The sequence below is a fragment of the Pseudorasbora parva genome, chromosome 11 (assembly GCF_024679245.1).
Source record: "Pseudorasbora parva isolate DD20220531a chromosome 11, ASM2467924v1, whole genome shotgun sequence".
Classification (NCBI taxonomy): domain Eukaryota; kingdom Metazoa; phylum Chordata; class Actinopteri; order Cypriniformes; family Gobionidae; genus Pseudorasbora; species Pseudorasbora parva.
In genome coordinates this window covers 13,507,914-13,535,565 of record NC_090182.1, presented here as the reverse complement: position 1 = coordinate 13,535,565, position 27,652 = coordinate 13,507,914, and the positions used below count along the sequence as shown (strand labels likewise).

General features: G+C 37.8%; 1 protein-coding gene across 1 annotated transcript in view; it reads right to left on the bottom strand.

Annotated features, from left to right (window-relative positions):
• nfkb1 (nuclear factor of kappa light polypeptide gene enhancer in B-cells 1) overlaps window positions 1-27,652 on the bottom strand; it is a 65,971-nt gene that overhangs the window by 16,130 nt on the left and 22,189 nt on the right. The window contains exons 11-20 of the mRNA XM_067457144.1: window positions 21,628-21,668; window positions 21,330-21,428; window positions 16,422-16,570; window positions 16,131-16,294; window positions 14,311-14,469; window positions 11,207-11,311; window positions 6,101-6,192; window positions 4,267-4,405; window positions 3,782-3,922; window positions 3,524-3,619 (exon numbers count right to left, since the gene is read on the bottom strand). Of these exons, the coding sequence (XP_067313245.1) occupies window positions 3,524-3,619; window positions 3,782-3,922; window positions 4,267-4,405; window positions 6,101-6,192; window positions 11,207-11,311; window positions 14,311-14,469; window positions 16,131-16,294; window positions 16,422-16,570; window positions 21,330-21,428; window positions 21,628-21,668 (1,185 nt within the window). The remainder of the gene's footprint in view (window positions 1-3,523; window positions 3,620-3,781; window positions 3,923-4,266; window positions 4,406-6,100; window positions 6,193-11,206; window positions 11,312-14,310; window positions 14,470-16,130; window positions 16,295-16,421; window positions 16,571-21,329; window positions 21,429-21,627; window positions 21,669-27,652) is intronic.

The window sequence follows — 27,652 nt, the reverse complement described above, 5'->3', positions numbered from 1 at the left end:
GCCGCTATCGAAGCATCCTGGGCCTCCATAACACCTCAGCAGTGCCACAGGCTGATCGCCTCCATGCCAAGCCGCACTGAAGCAGTCATTTCTGCAAAAGGATTCCCGACCAAGTATTGAGTGCATAACTGAACATAATTATTTGAAGGTTGACTTTTTTTGTATTAAAAACACTTTTCTTTTATTGGTCGGATGGAATATGCTAATTTTTTGAGACAGGAATTTGGGGTTTTCATGAGCTGTATGCCAAAATCATCAGTTTTAAAACAATAAAAGACCTGAGATATTTCAGTTGGTGTGGAATGAATCTAAAATATATGAAAGTTTAATTTTTATCATTACATTATGGAAAATAATGAACTTTATCACAATATGGTAATTTTTTGAGAAGGACCTGTATAAGGAGTCCATATAATTATATTATATAATACATTTTACACACCTAAGCACCCATGAAAAAAAAACTTTACAGAATTCACAGTGAGGTGTACAGAAACATTTAGCCAAGTCAAGGCTGCGATACCGAACAGGACCACACGGAGATGCCAAAAAAACTCCTAAAATCAACCCCTTTGACTTGACTGCATAAACCTACGATTACTAAACACAAGAACGTACACATGACAAATCAAACTTTATCCTTCCTCAGTATGTGTGTGGAAACAATGCAAATGTACTGAAAGGTGTCTGTACAAGAATGTGCCGTGCGATCAGTTTTCGAGAGCGAGCACATATGCGGTTTGTTGCTTGTGAAAAAATATACCAGACTCTCACACGCTTACTGAACGATCCTGTACGTCACCTATATCACGCTCTTCAGAAACAGTCGCAGAATACGACAGAGGTCGTGTTTTAAAGCAAAGCACACACTGGAATGAATGAGTCACAAAAACACAATGCGAGTCTATTCTCTCTGGTATGTCAGGTAAACAGCCTGGCCTTCTTTACATTAGTGCTGTTTTGGACTGTTTGAATGAATTAAATTACTGGATCACTGAAAACTTTCAGTTAAACGGCTTAAAATGGCCTATTCATAAAGAGAGAAGCAGAATTGGGCTAAAGAGTTAGAATGGAAATTTCCTCCTACCAGGGTTACAGGTGCTTGTAGATGCTCAGTGTGATTGTGATAAACTCCCGACTTCTAAGATCATCTAACTGCATGACAAAAATTGTGTTAATTACGCAGCTTCTCATACTTCTGTCATTTATTTGCGTAAAATTGATTTAACGCGTTTAAGTTGCTCTATGTAACTTTTCCGTCCTCTAGAGGTCATCTTTTCAAAACAAAGGCATAGTTTGATGACGCCAAGTTTGAGCGCAGAATCTTTGGACATGGCCTTTACCTCACAGCTGGTGGAAAATAATCAGGATAGGACAGAAATCATGTTCATGAATCCGAAAATTAAATGTGTCATGAACTGGCCATGAATTTATTTTTTATACTGTTGTCTGAGGTCAACTAATTAAGTTTGTGTAGTTTTTACATTTAAAAACATCATAACTAATATGTAATAGACTATGTTCTACACTGGTTTTGAGGCTCTCTCCTGAACGCTGGGTTTTGATGGCCGTGCCGCACTGGAGACTCTGAAGTAAACGCCCACGGCTAGGATTGGATAAGATTTGCATATTTAATGAGCTTCAGCTCCCCTATCAGTTCAGTTCACATGAGGGAGGGATTGTTTTGAAAGCGCCAACCAGAATGATTCTCTCGATCACAGAGCTCATAAACTAGCCTAGAAATCTAGACGCACCCTAGCGGCAGCAAATCTAATCTGCCCACGAGTGTCGTCTAGCAACTCTCAATACCCTTCTGAGCTGCATTCGCCAAACTCTTGCCGGGCCAATCACATCGTTTATAGAGTCGGTGGGCAGGGCCAGAATGACGACGGCCGAGTTGGGTTTGCGTGCTTCTAGTAAACACAGAAACTGGTGAACGGTGGTCTTTCGAATCAGCTTTGACCGCAACTCGGGAAGACTTGGAGTGAAGCTTTTCTCTGAGAAAAGAACAAAGAACGGCACTGAAGTCATTCTTAAAAAGGGAAGATGTGTTCGGAGTTTTGCCGACCAGATACGGCGAATGTTTAATCTATCAACAAGCTCTGTTTCACCTTCGTTGCTCTGGTAGATTGTAGCGCTATCCTATCGCGTGCAGAGGGAGTTTGAAAGACAACCGTTTATCCCGCCCCTCGGATTGAGCCATCAATGGTGAGTTTCCAGACCAAACATCTTGATGTGGGTCTGGCTTGTCAGGCTACTCGTAAACGTCTTTAAAAAACAAACACAACGATTCATTTCACATCCTCCCACGATTGATTGGATCATTATTTTTGTATTACTGGGCCGTCCGATTGGTGGATATAAGCGTGAACCGTGCGGTCAATGTCAAAAATGTCAAAAACCGTGCTAAACACACACACACACACACACACACACGCACGCACACATCAAGAAAGGAATATTATTTCGCTATTTGAGATTCACCTGCCTGCTGACGGTTGTATGTTTTGGTAGCCCGTCTGGAAAAACACATAGCCCCAGGCTACTATTACATATAAAAAAGACGTTTTACTCACATAAGTGTGTTGCACTATTCCTGTGGGATCCAATATAGAAGGCACAGCATTGCGTTTTAATCTCAATGTGTCTGCAAATCCAGCATTGACCTGAGACTTGTTTACAAATGATTCCGCTGTGAAATGAAGTAAACGCGTGTATATGTCTTCCCCACGTGAGCTGGAACTTCATTAAAAATAAATTAAGTATCACACCTTCCAGTGGGCGGGGATACTGAATTACAAGTGCTTATTATTCTGTAGAGGCGTGTTTCGCAACACTATGACGTAAAGATCCGCACAAGATTGTTTTCTGGGCCCGGTGTCTACAAAAGCTTTTCTTTGACTAACAAGGAAGTTTTCAGCTCTGAAACTTGCAGGATATTCTTATATTACCATGACCTTTTATATATCAAAAGCTCAATAGAAAGTTGATTTCTCAATTCATCACCCCTTTAACGTTACTTTAGTATGAAGCAGAGCAGGACAGAGTGTTGTGGGAGCTGAAAAAGGCCACTGGAGCGATTGTTATTAAGATGAACGCAAGACATGCCTTGTGAGCAGCGGGACTTTTAATATCCCACAGTCACCGGCGCCATCCTGCTTTTCTGGTCATGAGTATGAGGTAACACAGCTCTGTTTATCATTTTAGATACATTTAAGTGTGTTAAAAAAATGACGTTACTCTGTACGTTCGCTCGGTGGCACTTGTTGCACATTACAGTAAGAGTAAAGCGTTTCTGCAAAATAAAACCAAGAGTAACGCAGATATGATGCAATTGACAGGCGACTCCCTCAGGCACCATCATTCATTGGTTAAAATAGCAATTTGAAATGAATCGCATGCGTTAACGTTGACAGCACTAATTCAAATATAATTTTTTTTAACTTTTAAATGGTAGTATATCTGAGTGAAAAGCCAGATATGCTTTGATAAAGGCAGCTTGATTGACAGCGAGAACACTCACTATGCTTGATGCTGGTCCCGCCACCTCCCATGCCTGACGAGAAGTTGTATCCAGACCCATAATTGTTATAATTTTGATATCCCTGGAAAAAATGTCCTAGAAGACACATAAAAAAACATGAAATATTTTGTTTTAAAAGTGTATATTTAGCCAGCATCACTCCATCAAAGCAGTGCATGGAGGGATTTTCAAACGTAAAAAATAAATAAAAATACATTTAAAAAAAATAATTTGAAGTACAATGCAATATCGATGTACCTCCTCCTCCACTAGGACCACCCCCTGCAGTAGACCCACCCCCTCCTCCTCTAAACATGCCCCCAGATCCGCCTCCTGCTCCGCTGTAGTCCTGGAAGTTTGGCAGGGTCTTCTGTCTCTTTCTTTGGACTTCTTCTTTGTCTAAAAACAGTTTAAAAGAGAAATTCAATTCAAACGTAAAACAATATATGGGCAGACGTTGGACTTCTTACACAATTGCTATGCAGTAAAAAAATAAAAAAAATGTCCTAATATAATTAATATACTATACTATACTATACTATACTATACTATACTATACTATACTATACTATAATATAATATAATATAATATAATATAATATCCAAAATAGAAGCATTTGCACTTTTTCTGACTCCCAGTTTTTTTTTTTAGCTTGCAAAATTGTGGCAAAAATACAAAAAAAAAGACAGTTGATGTTGTACAATTCCAATCAAAACTTTAGGAAGATATGTAAAGACTATACCTATAATCTGTGGATGGTAAGTAAAAGGCTTGGGTTCACTTGTTTCATTGTCTGACTTTCTCTTGAGCTGCACAAACACAGAGATGGGCTTCTGAAGGTTCTGGTCCCGATATTTAGGAGTCTTGAAAACGATGGCAAACTATGGATTGAAATGAAAGGTGGATTATTCATTCTGCCAGAATATTTATTTTATTAATAATAATAATAATAATAATAATACTATATGATTACATACATTTAAAGTCAATATGTAACAGTTACAATGCAACAAAAGATTTATATTTCAAATAAACAAATTTGTACTTTACCTTGTATCAAGGTTTACACAAAACTATACATTTTTTTCAACACTGATAATAAGAAATGTATATTGAGCAGCAATATTAGAATCAGCATATTGTATGATCATGTGAAAATGAAGAGGTATGGAATGATATTCCAGACAGTATTCAAAAATTGTATTTGCAATTGAATATTGTGCACGCATATGCTTTGACATAATGGAAACACGAATGCGTGATTTGCAATTGTGTTTGGATTTCCTTTTCCGTGTATGTAACATTTGCAACAGTTTCAAATGGAAAGGCAAAGTCTGTTTGCAATTGCATTTACAATGAATTACACGTTATGACACTGCCATTTTAGAATAGCAATAGAAAATCATCCATTTGCTATTTCACTTCAACTGTGTGCTGCCACAACCCTCACAAAATTCAAATGGAAATCGCAATTCCCTTTGCACTAGCATATCCGATGCCTAACATAGTCAACTGTCAATCAGTCTTGAGTATGCCATGCCCTCAAGTGGTGGAAAAGCACCGCTTTCATCCCTATTCATTCCTTTAAGGAAAAAATAGGAGAAATATCCAATAAATGTGTCTATTTTGGATCAAAAAATGTCGTAAAACTGCAGTGTTGTTTTTTGCACTTCAAACTACCTGGAAACCTTGAACGTATTTGTATGTATTTATCACTTTCCAACGAAAGTAAAAGAAACTAAAAGAAGACTGCTCTGGTTGCAAGCAACTGCAGACACAGTCGTTTCCTTTTTGTTTCTTTTTTCTGGTTGGTAGGTGAACATAATCAATTGTGGATTTTTGACTAGGTTTGAATTTAAGTGAAAAAATGGACCTGTTTATATTGCAAAAAAAGCCAAATTCCCTGTTTTCCACCACTTGAGGTTGTGCCATACTTTCCGACTATATCAATAAACACCGACCTCAAGACCTGTTTGACAGTTGACTGTGTTAGACAACTGAAATGCAAGTGCAAAGTGGATTCCATTTGAATTTTGTGAGGGTTGTGGCGGGACGCGGAGGAAGTGAAATAGCAAAAGGGCGATTTTTTTGTCATAACTTGTAGGTCTTGTAAATGCAATTGCAAACGGACTTTGCGTTTCCATTTGAAATTTGGCAGACCGGTCAGAAAAATAAATTCCAAATGATTTATTTGCAAATCCTTTGGAATTTTGTGCCATATAAGAGTAATAATGCTGAAAATTCACCTTTGCATCACAGGAATAAATTACATATTAAAATATATTAAAATATAAATTAATTATTTTAAACTGAACTAATATTTCAAAGTATTACTGCTTTTACTGTATCAAATAAATGCAGCCTTGGTGAGCATAAAAGACTTCTTTCAAAAACAAAATCAGTTTTGATTCAATGCTGCCTTAATAAAATCTCAATAACTGAGGTTCTCCAATTATTTATTCCGGAGAAGCTAGGGTTTGTCTAGACTGAAGGCACCATCAAACCACAAAGCCACTAAAGTCACTAAACATAAAGGCTCATGTTTCAACCAGCGGCTGATAAGTTCCTGTGCTGACCTGTCTGTGGACGTCGGTGGGGGAGAAATCCCCATAGGCCTCCCATGTTAGACCTGAATCATCATCTTCGTAAAACCGCACCTGGATGTCATCTGTCACAACAACAAAAACAAAAAAATTACATCACATAAGAGGGAAAACAAGAAAAAGAAATGACTGTGAACCAACAGGGAAAGAAAGAGGAAACAAATGTTGTCACACACAGTAACATTTGAATATCTGTCATCACCATGCAGCATGCGCTTACTTCCGCTAAAACCACAATTTAATACAATACAAACTTCATTTAATGGCACATTACAGACACATGATCCAGAAACAGATCAGATCAGATCAGCTGTCCTAAGTATCATTAGGAAATACCATGGTACTACTGTGATATACATTATACCATGGTAAACTATATCTATAACTATATGAACAATAAAATAATCAAGACTGTCTTTACATATTAGGGCTGGGGATCACCAGTGCCCCCACAACATGATTCATGGAGCAATACTTGTCATTCAGTATGTCACAATGTCAGTGTTGGGAGTAACGCATTACAAAAGTAATACATTACAGTATCTTATTACTTTTTGCTGTAACGCAGTAGTGTAAGGCATTACTAATCAATTTTCAGTAATATTTTACTCGGTACATTTCCAGTAACGCGTGCGTGCCTAATAAAGGGGGTTTGTCATTGTGTTGTGTATTTCATTAAGAATAATAGGCTAATTTTAAACCGAAACTAAAAATCTGCTTGGCCGCACAGAGCGCACATTTACTAACGAGCTGTCATTCACGGTGTGCGCGCACTGGCGCGTTTTCAGTTCATATGGAAGCTTAACTTTTATAGGAATTAATTGAAAGCACTCGTTTTGCATCCGCTCCCGTTATTAATGACCAAGCGGCAGTGCGCATGTTCCTTTCGGTTAGATAGACTAGTGATTTAAAAGCCCAGATACCGGTGATGTCATCACACTTTGATTAACCGGTGGGAAAATGTCCCCACCGTCTCATCCCTACTGTACATTCGCGAGATGGATGCGCATTGCTTAGTTTATCAGAGATGAGGACAAGAACGTAGGCTGGTCAAATGCAAATGCAGTCAAATACAACCTTTTTCTAAAACCGAAATAACTAGGCTATCTCGCAACTATGTCGCAACAATAAGAAAATAACAAATGCGCATATTGTCATAACTTAGAGTTTACACAGTTCTGTTGTGTCTATGAACAGACCTAAGCTATCCCCAGATATGCCAGATAATCACTTTACCTCTAAAATAATACTTATAACAGAGTTGGATCTTCATGATTTCTTGCATTGTCTTGAGCATTCACTTTTTTGCCAATTCTCTATTGTTAGCCTGGATGGCCAATGTCATTATTCTTCATCATATCGCCTTCTAATGGATGTAAAATGCTCTCTGTCTACATTTGAGAATGTTTAGATCTACTTCTGTAGTTATTTTGGTGAAAGTAACTCAAAAGTAATACAGGAGTAATGTAACGCATTACAATTCTGAGACAGTAATATTGTAGTGTAATGAATTACTTTTAAATAGCAGTAGTAAGTAATCTATAATATATTACAGTTTGGAAGTAACTTGCACAACACTGCACAATGTATCACAATATCATAAACGGATCATGACTGAAACAGTGATATGAATCTTATTCCTCGTTTTAAAGCGCTTAAGAGATTGTTGTCAATGTTTCAGAGGATTTAGAGGGAAGTAATGGTAAACACTGTTTATTTTGTATTTCAAGTTCAACCAGAATCAGAAACAGAATTATCATCTTTTAATCATAATGTGACTTGTCCATGAAGAGACATCTTTGTGAGCAAGGTGAGGATATGAGAGGAGAAATTGTGAGTAGGTCGTTGAAAAACTGACATAAAGCTAACTTTGTCCTGCCACCGAATTTGCATATGAAATGGGGAATTCCCTACAGCTGGAAATGTGCAGTGAAAACTTCCTTTAAGTGTGGCATAGAACATCTACTACAGGAGAACAAGGTGCCGTATCACCTGTAGGGTAAAGGCTAAAATGGTTAGAGGCTGGTTTCATTTAGATAATATTACAACATAGCTTTTTCAAATGTTACTGATCCTTAAAGCATTAAAACTTGCACCGGAAACAGTCACTATTTAGTTTTATAAGACTATTCTTCACACTTTCTTTGACCCATAGCAAAGTTGCTTTTAAAACAAGTCAGTTCCCTCGGTGGCCATCTTGGTTATGCTCCGGGCAACTTTTATGAGTCATGCAAGTATAGCTCCTGTGTACTTAAATGGCAAAAGACGGAAATCTCTGAAAGTGCTTGTCAATATAAGATGTTTAAATGACATTTGGAATGAGGAATAAAATCAGAAAACAATAGGCTCATCAACCACGCTTCTTTGGATGAAATCATGCAAATTGTTTGCATTATGCCAGCTCAATTTGAATTGAAATTCGTTAAGTAAAATAAAACAGGTTATGGCTCTATCAAAAACGTTAGTTTTGGGTTTTTTTTAAAGAATTTTCCAGGACAACAAGTTTTTTCCAGGACAATATATATTTCCTCAAATATTCCACGTGTTTTTCAGGACGGGAAAATTTGTCATAAATTATCCAGGTTTCAAGGTTTTCCAGGACAAGTGGGAACCCTGACTACTGTTCAAAAGTTGTTAAGAAATCTGTTATGCACAGCAAAGAGTTCCAGTCTTCAGTGTCACGTGATCCTTTAGAAATCATCCTAATATGCTCATTTGCTGCTCAAGTAACATTTCTTATTATCATCAGTGTTGAAAACAGTTTTGTGGAACCTGATCATTTTTTTAGTGTCGCATCCTTGCTGAATAAAGTATTCATTTATTTTTAAAAACATTTTATTAACGCCAAACTTTTGAACAGTAGTGAATATGCAAATTATAAACTCTAAACTCTGCAACTGAAAAAAGTAATGGCCATGTTTTACAGGAATTCTTAATGCGATTGTCTATGTTAAAGGGATAGTTCACCCAAAAATGAAAATCTGATGTTTATCGGCTTACCCCCAGGGCATCCAAGATGTAGGTGTGTTTGTTTCTTCAGGAGAACACAAATGAAGATTTTTAACTCCAACCTTTGCTCATATAATGCATGTCAATGAGATGTTTTCACTTTGAGAGTAAAAAACACTCAGACAAACGAATCCATATTAAACCCTGTGGCTCATTGTGACACATTGATGTCTTAACACATTGATGTAGAAACAACAGTATTTATGGTATTTTATTTACCTCATATAAGCGAATCTCATCTAGACTTCCCAATGCCACTACTTCCGTAGAGTAAGATCACAAATATATAGGCATCTATGTAAATATTATATATATATATATATATATATATATATATATATATATATATATATATATATATATATATATATATATATATATATATATATATATATATATATATATATATATATATATATATATATATGATCGTGCTGGGTTTTTGAGCTTACTTCACGGAAGTAATGGCATTGGGAATACTAGATGAGATTGGTTTGATATGAGGTAAAAAAAAAACACAAATAGTGTTGTTTCGTGTCTTAAGACATAAATGTTTTGCCACAAGCCACATGGTTTAAAATGGATTAGTATTTCTATGTATTTTTTACTCTCATAGAAAACACCCCATTGACATGCATTATACGGCAACAGTTGGAGTTACAAATCTTCAATCGTGTTCTACTGAAGAAAACACACCGACATATTGGATGCCCTGGGGGTAAACAGATAAACATCTAATTTTCATTTTTGGGTGAACCATCCCTTTAATTTGATCATGTGTGCGCTGGTTTTAAGATGCGTTTTGGTTGATCGTATCACAAGTGGACGACACTAAATTCAGGTGTCAAGTGGTCTAAAACATTGTGAGCTTGTCCACTTTTGACCACTTTCAGAGGTAGTCGAAAGCTCAATTGTCCGGATTGCTTTCGTAGTGTGGTCGAGTGCTCATGTGGTCGAGTGCGTTCTAACAGCCTACCTCCTACTGTGTAAACATTATGGGAAGCGTGTTAGCCAGATACGATTTAAACTTGGTTGACTGAAAACACAAGTTTGACTTGAAAAGGAAAAACATAAGCACAAATGATTTCTAACATGCGCACACAGCGCTCGATGTGATCCTGCGGCTATCAGAGCAGAAACAACAACTGATGCTCTCTGTACGTTTTTCCGTTGTCTCCGGTCGGGTTCATATGTAAATGTAGCGAGCTTATTTCTTCCATTAGATTGAAAGATCTGAAACACCTCATAGATTTACCCACCCATAGACCCTTCCCTGGAAGAAATCAGGACAGAAGTGGTTGAATCTGGACAAACGAGACGGATTCAAACACCAGTTGTAAACAAGAATGTGTTTCCCTCGTGATCAGATCGACCAAAATGCATCTTATACCAAGTGTAAACGGGGCTTCAGATATTCATGGGATACTTCACCGCTTTTTCATATTAAACTATGTTATTCCCTAAACTAAAACGAGTCGATACATACCTCTCTCGTTTCAGTGCGTGCACTTAATCGCTCTGACGTGTGTTGACATTCTTATAGTATTTAGCTTAGCCCACTGAGCCCAGTTCATTCACTATGGTACCAAAAAGCCGGAACTTTTTACTGTGCCGAGTCGAAGTACTCTCAGAAGTGCTATTCCGCCATACATTATAGTTCTCATTGTTTATCCGCTTGGAAAAGCGGCATGTTTTATTTTGTGTCATCATACTTGATGGTTCAACTATTCGTGTAACTGTATTTAAATAGGGAAAATGTGGAGGCGTTTGGTCGCTTCTAACTTGATATCTGTTTGGTACCATAGTGAATGAACAGGGCTCAGCGGGCTAAGCTAAATGCTATCAGATCGTCACCGCGCGTCAGAGCAATTAAGTGCATGCACTGAGGCGAGAGAGGTATGTATTAACTCAGCTTAGTTAAGGGAATAACAGTTTAATATGAAAAAGCAGTGAGGTATCCCTTTAAAAAACTTTAATTCAAGTGTTTTTTTTCCCATTATGTCCTCAATTGGGTTCAGCAATAACATACAGGCAGAGCATGCCATGACCAATATTATTTGGCTTTCTGACCTTTCTGGACTTTGTCACACAGGAGATAGACCTCTTCTCCTCCCGTCACACAGCCGGCTGTCCGATCCATTCGCACTATCTTCAGATTGGAGGCATTTGGGGCTTCTAAAAAGCCACAAGAGAGACAGAGGTATCAAAAAAAAAGTTCTGCTTCTCATTGTTTTGCAGATTTTCCTTACTTTCCCTTTCCTTTCCGTTGCAGTCTCGTTTTACAAGTCTCGTTTTACAAGTCCTGTTTTACAAACATGAACTCGAAATGGAGTCAGAGATTATAAGAAAAGGGAGGGGAAATTGAAAGTGTAGGCCTAGTTTCAGAGAGGAAGCAATACCAGTCAGTTCTCTGACAGAGCGAGAGAGACAAAATAAGAAAAAGACAATGAAAATGAGATTGAGAGTGAGACTTAATAACATTCATTAGCCACAACCTCAAAACCATGTGACCACTCCTTTGACAAACACTTTTCTTTCTCTTTGTCACGGTTGTTTCTATTGCTAAATTATACATATGGGGCTAAAGGCTATGATTTCTAATGACTATGAATTATGACTATGATTATAGTGAACTAAAACTAATACTAAAGCCATTAAAAGGTAACTTGAAATAAAATAAATATTAAAATAAAAAAATACTACTTATGTTATTTCAGCTAGTTTACAAGGCAACGTTTTTCATTTTCATTTAATTTAACTCGATGTGCTAAAATGAATCAATTTCACAACAGCAGATAACGTGTATTTTCAACTTGGCCTGTTTTTTTATGATCCTGCTGAACCGTATTAATTTTGCCATTCCTAGTATTGCATCCTTCTCATAAGCATTTAAAGGGATAGTTCACTTTGAAATAAAATTTTGATATGTTTTAGCTTACCTCATGGGCATCCGAGATGTAGGAGTATTTGTTTCCCCAGTAGTTTCAATTTTGATCATTTTAGGTCAAACCGTTCTTGTCTGTGCCTCACATAATGCAGGTCTATGGTCACCACCTCAAAGAGCATACACAGAGAAGTCCAAATTAAACAATCCCCCATTGTAAGTACACACTGATGGCCTAAGACACGAAACGAGTGGTTTGTGTGAGAAAACGAACAGTATTTATATCGTTTTTACCTCTTGTACCCCACAGGAAACACGCACGCGCGCCCTCGGATCAGTCGGACGTAGTGGTGTACAAGAGGTAAAAACGATATAAATACTGTTCGTTTTCTCACACAAACCGCTCGTTTCGTGTCTTAGGCCATCAGTGTGTACTTACGATGGGGGATTGTTTAATTTGGACTTCTCTGTGTATGCTCTTTGAGGTGGTGACCATAGACCTGCATTATGTGAGGCACAGACAAGAACGGTTTGACCCAAAATGATCAAAATTGAAACTACTGGGGAAACAAATACTCCTACATCTCAGGTGCCCATGAGGTAAGCTAAAACATATCAAAATTTAATTTCAAAGTGAACTATCCCTTTAATATTTTTTTACTTTTCTGTAACTCCATTTTACCTGTAAAAGAAAACCTCCTTGATAATTATGCAAACCTGCATATAAGTCATTTTTCACTTCCAACCTTCCTTTACAATTATATATCACTTATAAATGATTAAAGGGGGGGTGAAATGCTGTTTCATGCATACTGAGCTTTTTACACTGTTAAAGACTTGGATTCCCATCCTAAACATAGACAAAGTTTCAAAAACTAATGTTGGACGTTTGATGGAGTATTTCTGTGTTTAAAATACTCCTTCCGGTTTCTCAAGTTTCGGAGAGTTTTTTTTCGAGTATGGATCGGCTTGACGTTAATAGAGCGGAAGGTCCTTGTATGGGCCGTACGGCCTCTTCTCCCGGTAGGGTGCACGCGCGTGACTAGAGCGAGAGAGGAAATGCACGCCCATAAACACTTGCTCAGATGCAGATCCAGTCGTTCGTGAACACTTATGACTCACCACGCTCCCGCTCCACTTTATTCCTATGGGTGATATCAACGCTTCAGCACAGCATTCCCGGAAGGCAGCGCTGCATTTGAACCGATTTGAACGCAGAAATGACGGGAAGCTTCACAACATCGCTTCAGTCGCGTCGCAAAGTGGATCTCTACACTCCAAGAAGTGTGTTTTTGACGAAGCGGCCCCAGCGATAAAGGTTCGGTCCTGCTTTGGAAGCAGCCGGTGAGTAAAACTGCTTCAAATGTCTGTGCTGTTGGGTCGTCGCGTGAGTAAACATCAGTAAACGGCACGATCGCGTGCTTCGACATTCAAATGCGCTAAAGGTTAACGTTACTCTATTGTTGTTCTATGTATAACGTTACACCGTTTTGCTTGCTACTGCTAAGGTTAAGTCGCATACAATAGTCCATAAACCGAATCATGTCCTCATAAACTGCGAGTAAACACACACAAATGTTGATAGGCCACTAATTACAGTACATACCACAGAGACGGACGTCCTGCTGCTGCTGTTTCTCCTGTTCAATTTATTTCAGCCTGATTCTGGATCACGTATTAGCTGAATCCGATCGATAGCATACGTGGGTTTATCCAAGCTTGAGGACGCTTTGGGTGTGCTCGTCATTCTTTAGCTCCGCCCACACGATACGCCTCCAGCCGCTCGTTTTTTTCCGGAAAGACTCGGTACAGCCTATATTTCTTTTATAAATATAATAAAACTAAAGACTTTTCGGAGATATGAAGGATGCAATACTACTCTATAGGTACTCAAGATTGACATGAGATTGACTGAAACTGAGTGTTTCACCCCTCCTTTCAATACAACATTAATAGTTGGTAAAATGTGCTTGGGAAAAAATATGACCCGAATATCAACTTGCATAATAATTATGCATGCACTGTAGTTAACACGAACAATTAACAAAACTATTACATTATTTTCTACATTAATTAATACATCTTTTAACATTAATGCACTGTGACTGTGCACTGTTAACAACAATTAATAAATGCTGCAAAAAATACATTGCTCATTGTTAGTTCATGTAAGCTAATGAGACCTTATTGTAAAGTGTTAACATTAAGACTATATTTGTATCTCAACTATACTATAATATCACTGGTATGAATGGAGAATGGTTTCAGTATCAAGGGGGATGATACTCACTGCTGTCAAAGATGGGGTCAGAAATGACTGGTTCCAGTCTGCGGGAGAACCCTCCATCACTGTCGGGTAGAAAGGCTGTGAACATGAGCCGTACCACGCTCAGGTCCATCTCCTTTGACTGCAGAGCGGCTGCACTTTTAATAATTTCTCTCTCAGGATCTGAAATACATGTACAAACAGTCACAATGTGCCGAACATCTCAAGCATTCATAAAAAGAATCATTCATCTCTTAAACCTTTCTGTTGACCAGTGTATTTTCAGATCACTAGGAGACATGCAAATTCCTCCTTAAAGCCATAGTGATTTAAAGGATGTTTTTGTTATAGGGCCACTCACTGCCCTCAGACCAAACTGGGGTCAATTGTCTTGAGACAAAGTGGAAAGCGATCTCAGAACTTTCCACACCTCCCACACCAATTTGCCCTGTTTAGTAAATCTGGCCTGAAATGTGACCCTAGACCACAAAACCAGTCATAACAGTACATTTTTTGAAAATGAGATTTATACATCACATGAAAGCTGAATAAATAGCTTTCTATTGATGTAGGTTTTGTTAGGAGTTTTAATGGAGTTGTGGTTCCTTACCACCGTCACCTCTTTTGCCTTTGGCTTGCTTAGTTGGGGACACTAAGGCCTAGTCCACACGTACACGGGTATTTTTATTACCGGAGTTTTTCCTCCGTTTTAAAAAAACAACCGCGTCCACACAAGCACGGTTTGAAAAAAATCTCTGTCCACATGAAAACGCAAAACCATGCTATGATTGGCTGCCTGATTTCCATATGGATCCCATCCCATCCACGGCACCGATGCACTGAGGGATGCCATGGGCTCGGTGAAACCCTTCTACAAGTTTCTTTACTTTGGACTCAGTGACAGCTAACTGTATGGTGCAGGGCCCAACTGTAAAGGCTTCACACACTTTGGCACACTTCACAATTTTGTATTACTGCATTCTCGCACCTTTGTTCGGCAATACAATGAGATAACTGCGCATATATCTGTAGGCTATACATGTGATAAGCGCTGTTAGCAGAGTTATTAAAAAAGCTATAGCCTGCTTCCGCCGCATAGACTTGACTCATGTAATATAAAAAGATAACGTGCAAAATCTGACGTCACACAAAGGAGAGAACGCACACTTCGACTAAACAGGCCGAAATCCCCGGCTTCACCATCTACACGACAACGCTGTAACCGGAGTTTCTAAAAATCTTCACCCTGACCGGATTTTTTTAAAAAGTACGATGTTATGATGTATATCCATTTCTCCAATGACATAAAATGTTTAAAGTGTTTCTAAGGATAGTGATTTTTAGAAGGCAGCTGTCTTGAATAGGTTGAACGGAAACATTGTTTTGTGGGTGGTCTACAAACCGGTAGGTTGGTGGTTCCATCCCCGTTCACACTGCAGGCAAAAGTGGCCCAAATCTAATTTTTTGGGGGGAGTTCTTCAGAGGTAGTGTGAACACTCAAATCTTGCCCTGATCTGATTTTTTTCAATGCGGCCGCAGTGTTTTTTGGGAAATGTGGGGACATTCCATAGGCGTAATGGTTTTTATACCGTAACCGTATATTCTACCCCCATACACTGCCCCTGCCCCTAAACCTACCCATCACAGGAAACATTCTGCATTTTTACTTTAAAAAAACAACAACAACTCATCCTGAATGATTTATAAGCCTTTTGAAAAGTGGGGACATGGGTAATGTCCTCATCCTCTCCTTGTAAAACCTATGTCATACCCATGTCATTATACACATTTGTCCTGATATTTCACAAAAACAAACACACACACACACACACACACACTTCTACCTGTGAGTTCCCTTGGTATGCGGACTTCTCCTTGAAGGGCATCTATGTCAGGATGGATGGATATCCCATAGTTATATCCCATCCTGTAGGCCTCAATCATCCTCTCCTCTAAAACTTTACTAACATTCTTCTTTGTCACATGCAAAATGCCCAAGTTAGGAAAACTGTGAAAACATGTTCAAGTGAATATTAATTAGGGCCATTATTATTGGGATTATTGCATGTACCAACAGTTTTGTTGCTCACATAGAGGTATTCTGAATAACTAGATGTTGAGAGACAAATTCAGACCTGATACTTGAGTCTTTGGGCTGCAAGTCAGCAATGCAGATTCCTTTATCACACTGTTTTCCCACCAGACTGTGAGCATGGAGATGGGGCTCCGTAGAATTGGTCACCAGCTGAACAACCACTCGTGCTGCTCCCTGGTAGTTACGGATCTGTTGCCCCACAAACCAACAGAATAAAAACAAAAAATAAATGACAAAATGCAGTTTATTTTTTTATTTTTTTAAACAGACTGTTTCAGATCTAAATCTGCTTAGAATTTGCCATTTTGTCATAATAATCATCAGCATCTATGAATAAAAAAACTATAATTTTTTATCATTAAAACAATTTATTGTGAAATAATAATAAGCATGTATAAAACGTATTATTATTATCATTGATGGTGTATTGTTTTTATTATTATTTCACGATAAATACAAAAATGTATATCAATTATTGTAAAATAATAAGCCTCATCTATAAAACAATTATTATTAATCATTTAATAATTACTTCATTGACAATGACCATTATCATCTTATGATTAAATAATACACGTATACACTGTGTAAAAAAACAATAATAATATAATCAATAAAAACAATTATAATGAATTTATCATCATTTTAAAATAATATATTAATTTATTGTGAAATACAAAATCCTGTATAAATAAAACCATCATTATCAATAGATTATTGTCATTATTATTTTTAAATAATAATCATCTATAAAAAACAAAAACAATTCTTATTGATCAAATTTATAATTTTATACGTATACTATTAAATCATCATTTAAGTCAATAAAAGCTATTGACAGATCAACATTATGTCACTTATCAATAATAACAACAATAATACTTAGTGACATGTCTTTATTATTATTTTGACTATTACAACAAACAAATAATACTATATTATATACTAAAATGACTATTCATACATTAGGTATACAATATGAAGTCTTTTGCGTAGCACTATTCAGAAAGTCTAAAAGGCAAAGCAGAAGATATTAATGTCATAGGAATGTCACAGGTAAGCTGATGTCTTTTCAGTGGGGGAAATCCCTGCATTCACAGGGAAAGTGGGCGGACCATTTGTGTACTTTTCCACAACATAATTTGGCCAGTTTTACCAACACCAACAGTTTTAATAAACACACAGAAGAGTTCAAATCAAAACAAAAGAGTGCCAAAGTTACTTGAATTATAAGCAAATCCCAAATACTAATACTAATAAGAAAAGTCTATTAAAAATTCTATTCTAATAAGAAAATAACTTAAAATCTTCTCTTGACTCATATACCAGGATGTGTGGTTTGACTGATTCTATAGGCCACGTTCAAATGTGGCTCATAAGACACTTTCTCTGGGACGAAATGACTCATGCGGATAGAAATATCAACCCCCAGAAAAAATACCCAGCAAATATAAAAGAATATAAACGCGAGTCCCTCTAGAAAGACCGTTTGATGATATCATGAAAGCACTGATGATGCCTCACATGAAAACATACATGTGTGCGAAAACGTGAATATTTATTGACATAAAATTTAGCAACACGGAAATCCCTACAATAAATCTGTATGATCTATGATCAGTGAAAAAACAAAAGTAGACCACAAATCAAATATCAACAAACAGGGGATTCCAGCACATGTGTTAGGATTTCCAAAAAATGACAGATTTAAAACAATAGACTATTATTGCTGTAGAGACAAGAAGAGGTTACAGTGTTACGTTTCAATACACATTTGAGAAGTGTCTTTTTTTTATATATATATACTGTTGTCTGAGGTCAACTAATGACGTTTGTGTAGTTTTTACATTTAAAAACATCATAACTAATATGTAATAGGCTATTTTCTACACTGGTTTAGAGGCGTTCTCCTGAACGCTGGGTTTTGATGGGCGTGCCGCACTGGAGACTTGGAAGTAAACGGCCACGACTAGGATTGGATAAGATTTGCATATTTAATGAGCTTCAGCTCCACTGTCAGTTCAGTTCACATGAGGGAGGGATTGTTTTGAAAGCGCCAACCAGAATGATTCTCTCGACCACAGGGCTCGTAAACGTCTTTATCAAACAAACACAATGATTTATTTCTCATCCTCCCGCGATTGATTGGAATAATATTTCTGTATTACATGGCCAGTCGGATCGTTCGATACACACACGCACGCACGAGTAAAAAAGTAAAAGCTTAAGTAAAAAAGCTTAAAAAGCAAAAGCTTTTCTTTGACTGACATCACGTTTTCAGCTCTGAAACTTACAGGATATTCTTATATTACCATGACCTTTTGTATATCAAAAGCTCAAGGGAAAGTTCATTTCTCAATTCATCACCCCTTTAAAAAGGCCATATTATGCCTCTTACAAGCTCTATTTAGTTTTCTGGGTCTAACAGAACAGGTTTTCAAGCTTGACGCGTTATTATGCACCCGCCGCAATACTACGCAAGTGTTTTTTTTGCTAGTTTTAGCTTGACACAGTTATTATTTCCACGTCCATCGTCACGTTGTTTAATTCGTAAGTGCACTCATGTCCATCTGTTCGCACATGGGCGTGCTGCTCATAAAACGAGGTGTGTTCAAGTGCATTGTTGGTGTGTTGCTATTTTTCTGAAAATATTTTGGCAATTGACAACAAAACCCTATCTAAAGTAAATATCGCAGTATTTTTATTATTATTTAAAGGGATGCAATAGTGACACACCACCCATGTACACTCTGCTTAATACACACACGGCATATAAATATTAAAAATAAACAGATTACTCTCTGGAGAAGCTTTCAGTCTTTCTGCTTGTAAATAGCGAATCCGCAAAGGTGCAAGCAATGCAGCAAAAAAAGTACTGGCTTCAATTAGTGACAAATGTAATAAGCCTATCATAGTGCCACCTATCGTCAGATGAATGTGTGTGTACATCTGAGTACCAGGTGAGATCTGGGATAATTTTACCAAATTTGGGCTCTGTATGTTTAATGGCACTTCTTGTAAATGGATGGTAAATAGACTGCATTTATATAGCGCTTTTAACAGACCCATGGCCATCAAAAGCGCTTTACATCTTGCCTCACATTCATCCATTCACTCTCTCATTCACACACCGACGGCGGTGTCAGCCATGTAAAGCGTCATCCAGCTCGTCGGGAGCAGCTGGGGTTAGGTATCTTGCTCATGGACACCTCGACACTTGGTCAGGTGGAACCGGGGATCGAACCACCAACCTTCCGGTTTGTAGCCAATCTACATGAACCACTGAGCCGCCCCAAAACTTTTTTTTACTTCTTGAAAATAAAACATATGAATAAAATCATCAGTGCATAAAAAATGAAATGCATCTGATCAAAGACTTGGAGTCCCAGTATAGCCCACACTTACTCGTAGGTGTATGTGCAAAGTACACACACACACACACCTCTTTAATGTGTGCTTGTGTGTTGCATATCAGAGTGTGTCTGGGCGAGAGGGGGCGAGTTTCCCATCTCTGACGCCACATTACACAGAACGATTCTTCCCACTAATTACCCCAGTGACACACTGAGGAAATTCCCAAACAGACTGCCGTCATGAAGGAGAACATGATAACAGAACAGAGCGCTTCTTTCATTTCTCTCCTTGCTTTCCGTGTTTTGTTTCACTCGTTTTCTAAACCCTCAGCCACTGTGATCCCAAAATAACTGCCCTGGCACAGAAAGGCAGTTGTAAGAGAAAGCAGCTACTATTTTTAGTTGAGAGCGCCAGCAAATATTGCATCATTGGGATTTATCACCTGATGAAAGAGCCACCATGTCAGACGCTTCTACCTCTCTCTAGATCTCAAAACTAGATTTGCATTTCCAGAAGGAAATACCAGTGCTTACAAGCAAAAGGCAAAAAACAAACAAACAAACAAAAAAAAACAATTCAGCATGCATATTAATATAAAAAGAAATCAGAATTCAGGATGCAAATGACATAATGACATTATTGCTGTCAATTACACAATGTACACCATCATTCAGAAATGTAGGGTCTGTAAGAGTTTTAAAAAAATATATATGTATTTATATACATAATATATATATTTGCCTGGTTTCACAGACAAGGCTTAGATTAAGCCAGGGTTAAGCCAGGATTAAACCTTAGTTCAATTCGGCATTTAAGTTACTTTGACCAACATGCCTTAAAAAAAAATAAAAAAATAATAATAATAAATAAATAAATAAATGAACATGAAAAAACATGAAAACTGATGTGCATCTTGAGAGAAAATAATGGCACTAACATATTTTAAGATATGTCAGTGCAAGTTGCTTTCAGTATAAACAGCTCAGTCATGCATTTTAGTCTGGGTCTAGCATAAGCCTTGTCTGTGAAACTGAGGGATTGTGTTAAATTAAAACAACTGTTTTCTATTGAAATATATTTTAAAATATAATTTATTCCTGTGATCAAAGCTGAATTTTCAGCATCATTACGCCAGTCTTCCGGGTCACATGATCCTTCAGAAATCATTCTAATATAATGATTTGGTGCCTTCTTATTATAATATTGAAAACAGTTGTGCTGCTTGCTTAATAGTTTAGTGGAAACTGTGATACATATTTTTTCCAGGATTCTTTGATAAATCAAAAAACAGCATTTATTTGAAATAGAAATCTTTTGTATCATCATAAATGTCTTTACTCTCACTTTTGGTCTATTTAATGCATCCTTGCTGAGTAAAAAATTGTACTGACTCAAAAATATTGGATGGTAGTGTAAGTCAAAATAGATTTTCAACTTTTTTTTTTGACACAATCAGCCCAGGCCAAAAATAAATAACAGCCTATTCAGCACTGGAGAAATAAAATAGCAGAATATCTAAACCCTATTGCCCAACCAGAAGTGAATGGTTTGTTTAACACCAGGCATCACCAGAGCTTTAACTGGTTGATCCTACCTTCACTTGTGGGTAAGACTTCCTGTTCTTCTCGCTGGAGGCCCCAGGGAGTCCTCCGTGGGAGGGGCCTTCGCATCCATAGCGGAACCTGAAGCCCCTCTGGAGATGATAATGTCAGACTTAATGTTGTGCTATAATGAGCCTGTTACCGGTCTCTTCTGAGACTGTGTGCCATTACACTGTATTTAGCTTACAAACATGTTAGAAAAAAACACTTGAAGAGCTTGAAACCACAACATTTCAGTGGTGTCGTTATTTGACTAGTACAAACCATTTAACAAAATATTACGTGCATTACCTGTTTTGGTTGTTCGATGATTTGCAGACAAGGTCCGTCAACTGCAAAAGGAGAGATGAAAAAAACTTTCATGAACTTTAAAATGAAAATTCCTCCGTTTGTTCTATTAATCTTCCACTCTGCATTTTCTCTCAAATACAGGTCCTTCTCAAAAAATGTGCATATTGTGATAAAGTTCCTTATTTTCCATAATGTAATGATAAAAATTAAACATTTATATATTTTAGATTCATTGCACACCAACTGAAATATTTCAGGTCTTTTATTGTTTTAATACTGATGATTTTGGCATACAGCTCATGAAAACCCCAAATTCCTGTCTCAAAAAATTAGCATATACCATCCGACCAATAAAAGAAAAGTGTTTTTAATACAAAAAAGTCAACCTTCAAATAATTATGTTCAGTTATGCACTCAATACTTGGTTGGGAATCCTTTTGCAGAAATGACTGCTTCAGTGCGGCGTGGCATGGAGGCGATCAGCCTGTGGCACTGCTGAGGTGTTATGGAGGCCCAGGATGCTTCGATAGCGGCCTTAAGCTCATCCAGAGTGTTGGGTCTTGCGTCTCTCAACTTTCTCTTCACAATATCCCACAGATTCTCTATGGGGTTCAGGTCAGGAGAGTTGGCAGGCCAATTGAGCACAGTAATACCATGGTCAGTAAACCATTTACCAGTGGTTTTGGCACTGTGAGCAGGTGCCAGGTCGTGCTGAAAAACGAAATCTTCATCTCCATAAAGCTTTTCAGCAGATGGAAGCATGACGTGCTCCAAAATCTCCTGATAGCTAGCTGCATTGACCCTGCCCTTGATAAAACACAGTGGACCAACACCAGCAGCTGACATGGCACCCCAGACCATCACTGACTGTGGGTACTTGACACTGGACTTCAGGCATTTTGGCATTTCCTTCTCCCCAGTCTTCCTCCAGACTCTGGCACCTTGATTTCCGAATGACATGCAAAATTTGCTTTCATCTGAAAAAAGTATTTCGGACCACTGAGCAACAGTCCAGTGCTGCTTTTCTGTAGCCCAAAAGAGGTTGACCTGGGGAATGCGGCACCTGTAGCCCATTTCCTGCACACACCTGTGTATGGTGGCTCTGGATGTTTCTACTGCTTCCACTGCTTCCGCAGGTCCCCCAAGCCTGGAATCGGTCTTTCTCCACAATCTTCCTTAGGGTCCGGTCACCTCTTCTCGTAGTGCAGCGTTTTTTTTCCCACAGACTTCCCACTGAGGTGCCTTGATACAGCACTCTGGGAACAGTTTATTCATTCAGAAATTTCTTTCTGTGGCTTACCCTCTCGCTTGAGGGTGTCAATGATGGCCTTCTGGACAGCAGTCAGGTCGGCAGTCTTACCCATGATTGCGGTTTTGAGTAATGAACCAGGCTGGGAGTTTTTAAAAGCCTCAGATTAGGTTAATAGCTCTTTTAGAGAACCTTTTCATGATATGCTAATTTTTTGAGATAGGAATTTTGGGTTTTCATGAGCTGTATGCCAATAAAAGACCTGAGATATTTTAGTTGGTGTGCAATGAATCTAAAATATATGAAAGTTTAATTTGTATCATTACATTATGGAAAATAATGAACTTTATCACAATATGCTAATTTTTTAGAAAGGACCTGTATATCTTTATACTTGCTGGATCATAATATGTTTTGACAGACAACCAATCACAACCAACGTTGTTAAGCATCATCTGTATGCATCATTCAAATGAAATTTCAAATTTGTGAGCTGCAGCAAACATCAACTAAAGGTACACTATGTAATATTTTTGCAGTAAAATTTTCAAAAACCACCAGGCCAGTGTTATATATTTTGTTCAGCTGAGTTCTTACAATATCCAAAATGTTTCCAACCATCTGTAAATCTTGAGAAATTTACTATTTTAACTAAGGAACTGGGACGTCTGAGGGAGTCGCCTGTCAATTGTGTCATATCTATATGGAACTTTTCCTTGACATGGTAAATAATTACACCAGTGAAAGCAGTGCATTTATCCTTTATTCATGCAATATCTCTTCAGTCAGTACAGTAGCCTACATTTTAGTAATGTTTCTATTTAACGTTAAATAACATGCATGGTAAGTGATGCTAACTGTATCTTACATAGCTTGCATATAACTTTATCTCGCGGCTCAACAATTTTACCTCCTACCGACCAAAATCCAACGTACTTCCAGACATGGCTTTAGATTATGGAGTTAAAATCTCTTTCTCTGCTGCGGTCGAGTTGGGCTCTGCACTTTCTGCCATCTTCACTGCAAGACGCGTCCACTTTCAGCAGTGACAGAGCGACTCGTGTGACCTGTCCCTGAATCCCCATGCACGCGTTCACTCACAAAGCAGACAGCCACGCCTCTACTACCGGGGAATGGATTACCGGCGGGGGATTTTTTTCCACTTTTTAATTTTATTCGAATATTAATTTTCACCTTCGAAATTCATTTTTTAAAAACTATTTGAATATATATTCAAATTTAGAATATTCGCTGACAGTCCTAATGTAACTTTAAAGACGGTTTCTAAATTCGCGAATCTCGAACGTCAAGCCAACTTTATGCCAGTCATATCAGATGCGCTACGGTTCTGCGGTGTTTGACGCTGCTGAAACAGAACAAAAACATTCAACCACTGTATGCTGAATGAATCTCCTGCGTAGGCTACATTGCACGTTCATCTCTGCTTTGAGTGCGAGCGTGCTCTGAACAAAACTACAGCTAATTGTTACGCATCTGATTATTAGACACTGCATTCATAGATTCAATAGAAACACGTGTGATTGGTTTTAATGCGCAACGCGATTATAACAGATGGCTTTTGAGAACCCTAAAATATGTTCAACAGCAAGTGACTAGTGTGAGCGACTGTAACAGCCGAAAATACAGCAAACAAACGGCGGGTGTTAATGTCAAGCCCTGATTATTATTGCTTAATGTTAAATGTCCCCATATTCGTGTCTGAACTTATTTCCCAGACATAGTTTTGGTATTGAGGTCAAAGTCCACTTGGCTATTCGCAAATCTTCGCAGAATTGAAGTGTTTCCCCTATTACAGCGACTTTCGCATGTTCTAAAGCTGGTGACCAGAGCATCTTCGATTAATTTTCCCTCAGGACTTCTGTAAAAACCAAAATATGACAAACCTCATATTTGGTCCTTTTAGAAGGCTGGAAATTCTCACGGTGCTGTCACTGCCTTCTGTCCTTTTTTCTTAATCAGAAACCAAAACGGTGCGTGCTGCACGTCTGCACCAGACTGGACAGGATTTACAGCGAGTTTTCAAAATCGTGATAATCACACACGGTTTTATTAATAATACATTTTTAAACGGTATTACTAACCGTCTGTACGTTTTATTGTGGTTTATTGTGAAACCGGTAATAGTTTGATCGCTATTACATAGCTCAACATAGTTTAAATCTTGTTTTCATGATTTACTGCAAGCCGATTTTTTACCATGTCAAGTATCGATAGTCGTAACATACCTTTCAATACACTCAAATGCAGTGGCGTAACTTTGTTTTAAAAAGTGGGTGGGACATGCGTGTGTATTGGGGGGGTGGACTATTTAAATCAATTCAATAGTTAATTTATTAATACAGATGTTTAATTCTTGCATCTAAACCGAACATCATCAGTGGTTGTATATCAAGAGCAGGGAAAGTTTTTATGCATTCATGATTTCACCAGGAAAAAAAAATAGAAAGTCTCTGCAACAGCGTTAAGCATTAAATTGAAGCGCTCGTCTGTGTGAAGACTGCACGAGAACGAGCCACAAGAGAAATCCGTGTCACTGATAACGGCGGCAATGAGCGCCAGATCGCCTCTTATTTAACCAATGAATTGAATGATGCTCTTCTAGTTAACCAGAGATGGGTTTTATTAGTATTAGTTAGGTTTATCCGTGCAGCAAGATGTTTCAAAAAGTCTTGGGGACATGTCCCACCCGCAAACGCCTATGTTCAAATGTATATAATATAATAAAACAGCATTGCGTTGTCCCACGTGCATGGCGTGAAAAGCTAATGCATTCGTCTGCGGCATAATAAAAGCTCAACGACGTCAAGGCATCATCAAGCTATGCCTTTGTTTTCAATAAGCGACCTCTAGTGGCAAAAAATTACATATTGTGGCTTTAAGTACTCCTTTTTGTGTAGTTATTGCAGATTCTGTGACTTATTTAGACAGTTGCATGAACTACCATTCAAAAGTTTGGGGTAAATAAAACTTTTTTTAAAGAAATGAATACTTTTATAAAGTAAGGGCGCATTAAATTGATCAAAAGTGACATGACAATGAACATGACAATGTTTTTTTTACTTTCTACAGACTCCTGAAAAAGATGGCATGGTTTCCACAAAAAAATATTAATCAACAACTGTTTTCCACATTGATAATTTGTGTTTTTTTCTCAAGTAATTTGGATTATAATATCAATGTCACACTGCAATGCAAACAGCAATAAAAGCAAACATGACTAGCTAAAAGGCCACAAAAGTAATTAAATTCAACCAGGTGTGGGGAAACTCAGAAGGATTAGAATCTTATAATGAAGACATTCTGGCCATCAAACATATCAAAAGCTTCGCTTTGAGGCTGGTGTTCTGCAGATATTTCAAGGCCAGAGCTCTCGCCGTATCACGTGTTTCCACAGAATTGCAAGCCTCTTCCTCTTCCTGTGCACTACAAGGACTACGACCACATCCTTGGTGAAGCATAGCTAAATCAATCTACTGCCAAATATCTGCAGAATGTAACCTCTTAGAGCCCAACTTGAATGTGTCCACCTGACATTATGGTACGGCCCAGATCAATAAATGTTTTTAAGTGTTGTCATAACTAGAACAGGCCATTTATTGGGTAGGATAAGACAAAGTACATCATATTCCAACATTATCCATCTGACATTAGACATCAAGTCTAAAGCAGATGTCAACCACAGGTGCACTGAACTCTAAATAGAAATATATTTTTCAATTGTCACACTGAACACCCCATCCTAAAACATAGTAGTAAGCTTAAAGCAACTAAACTTACTTCCAGTTAAGTTGGTGTTCCTACTTGACCACAAGCCAACTAACTGTATCATGAACTATCTGCATTTCCAATGGTATTTTCCACATCGTGCCACTGCATGCTTGAATAAAGTTAAACTCTGCATTGGAACATTGTCTAACTGGCTTGACTCTCTGTTGCTCATATCGCCTCTAATTACCAACTTTCATTGAATAAATAATGTGACTTGCTCTCTCACTGTTAATGTCCTTCCAAGATAACCCCACCAGTTGAAACTGGAAGTCAGCATGAAACAGAAGCTGTGATAGTCCCTATTGTGACATATAGCTGAGTGAAACATCTTCTCTAATAAGAAAAAAAAATATAGGCCAGGACTTCATTTTGCCCATTAGGAAGGAATTGATTGGATGGTTGTGGGTTGCTATTGCTGTGATATCATGTGATTGACAAGTTGTCCCGCCTTAATGCCAGTAAACACGTCATCAGAGATGAGAATAGATGTCACTGCAAGAAGGAGGGGAAGATAATTTGACTAATGATTAAGGGCCAGGTTTATTAAACGACAAATTGGCATGCGAGCACAATTCCAAAATAGAAATGGTTATGCCCGTGATCTACTGACAACCAGAGAAAGTACAAACCCGATTCTCAAAAAGTTGGGACACTGTACAAATTGTGAATAAAAACAGAATGCAATGATTTGGAAGTTTCAAATTGTAATATTTTATTCAGAATACAACATAGATGACATATCAAATGTTTGAACTGAGAAAATTTATAATTTTAAGGGGGTGATGAATTGAGAAATCCACTTTCCCTTGAGCTTTTGATAAACAAATGTCACGGTAATATAAGAATATCCTGTAAGTTTCAGAGCTGAAAACTTCCTTTTTAGTCAAAGAAAAGCTTTTATAGACACCGGGCCCAGAAAACGATCGTGTGCTTCATCCTTACGTCATTGCGCAACAAAACTCGCCTCTACAGAATAATAAGCACGCG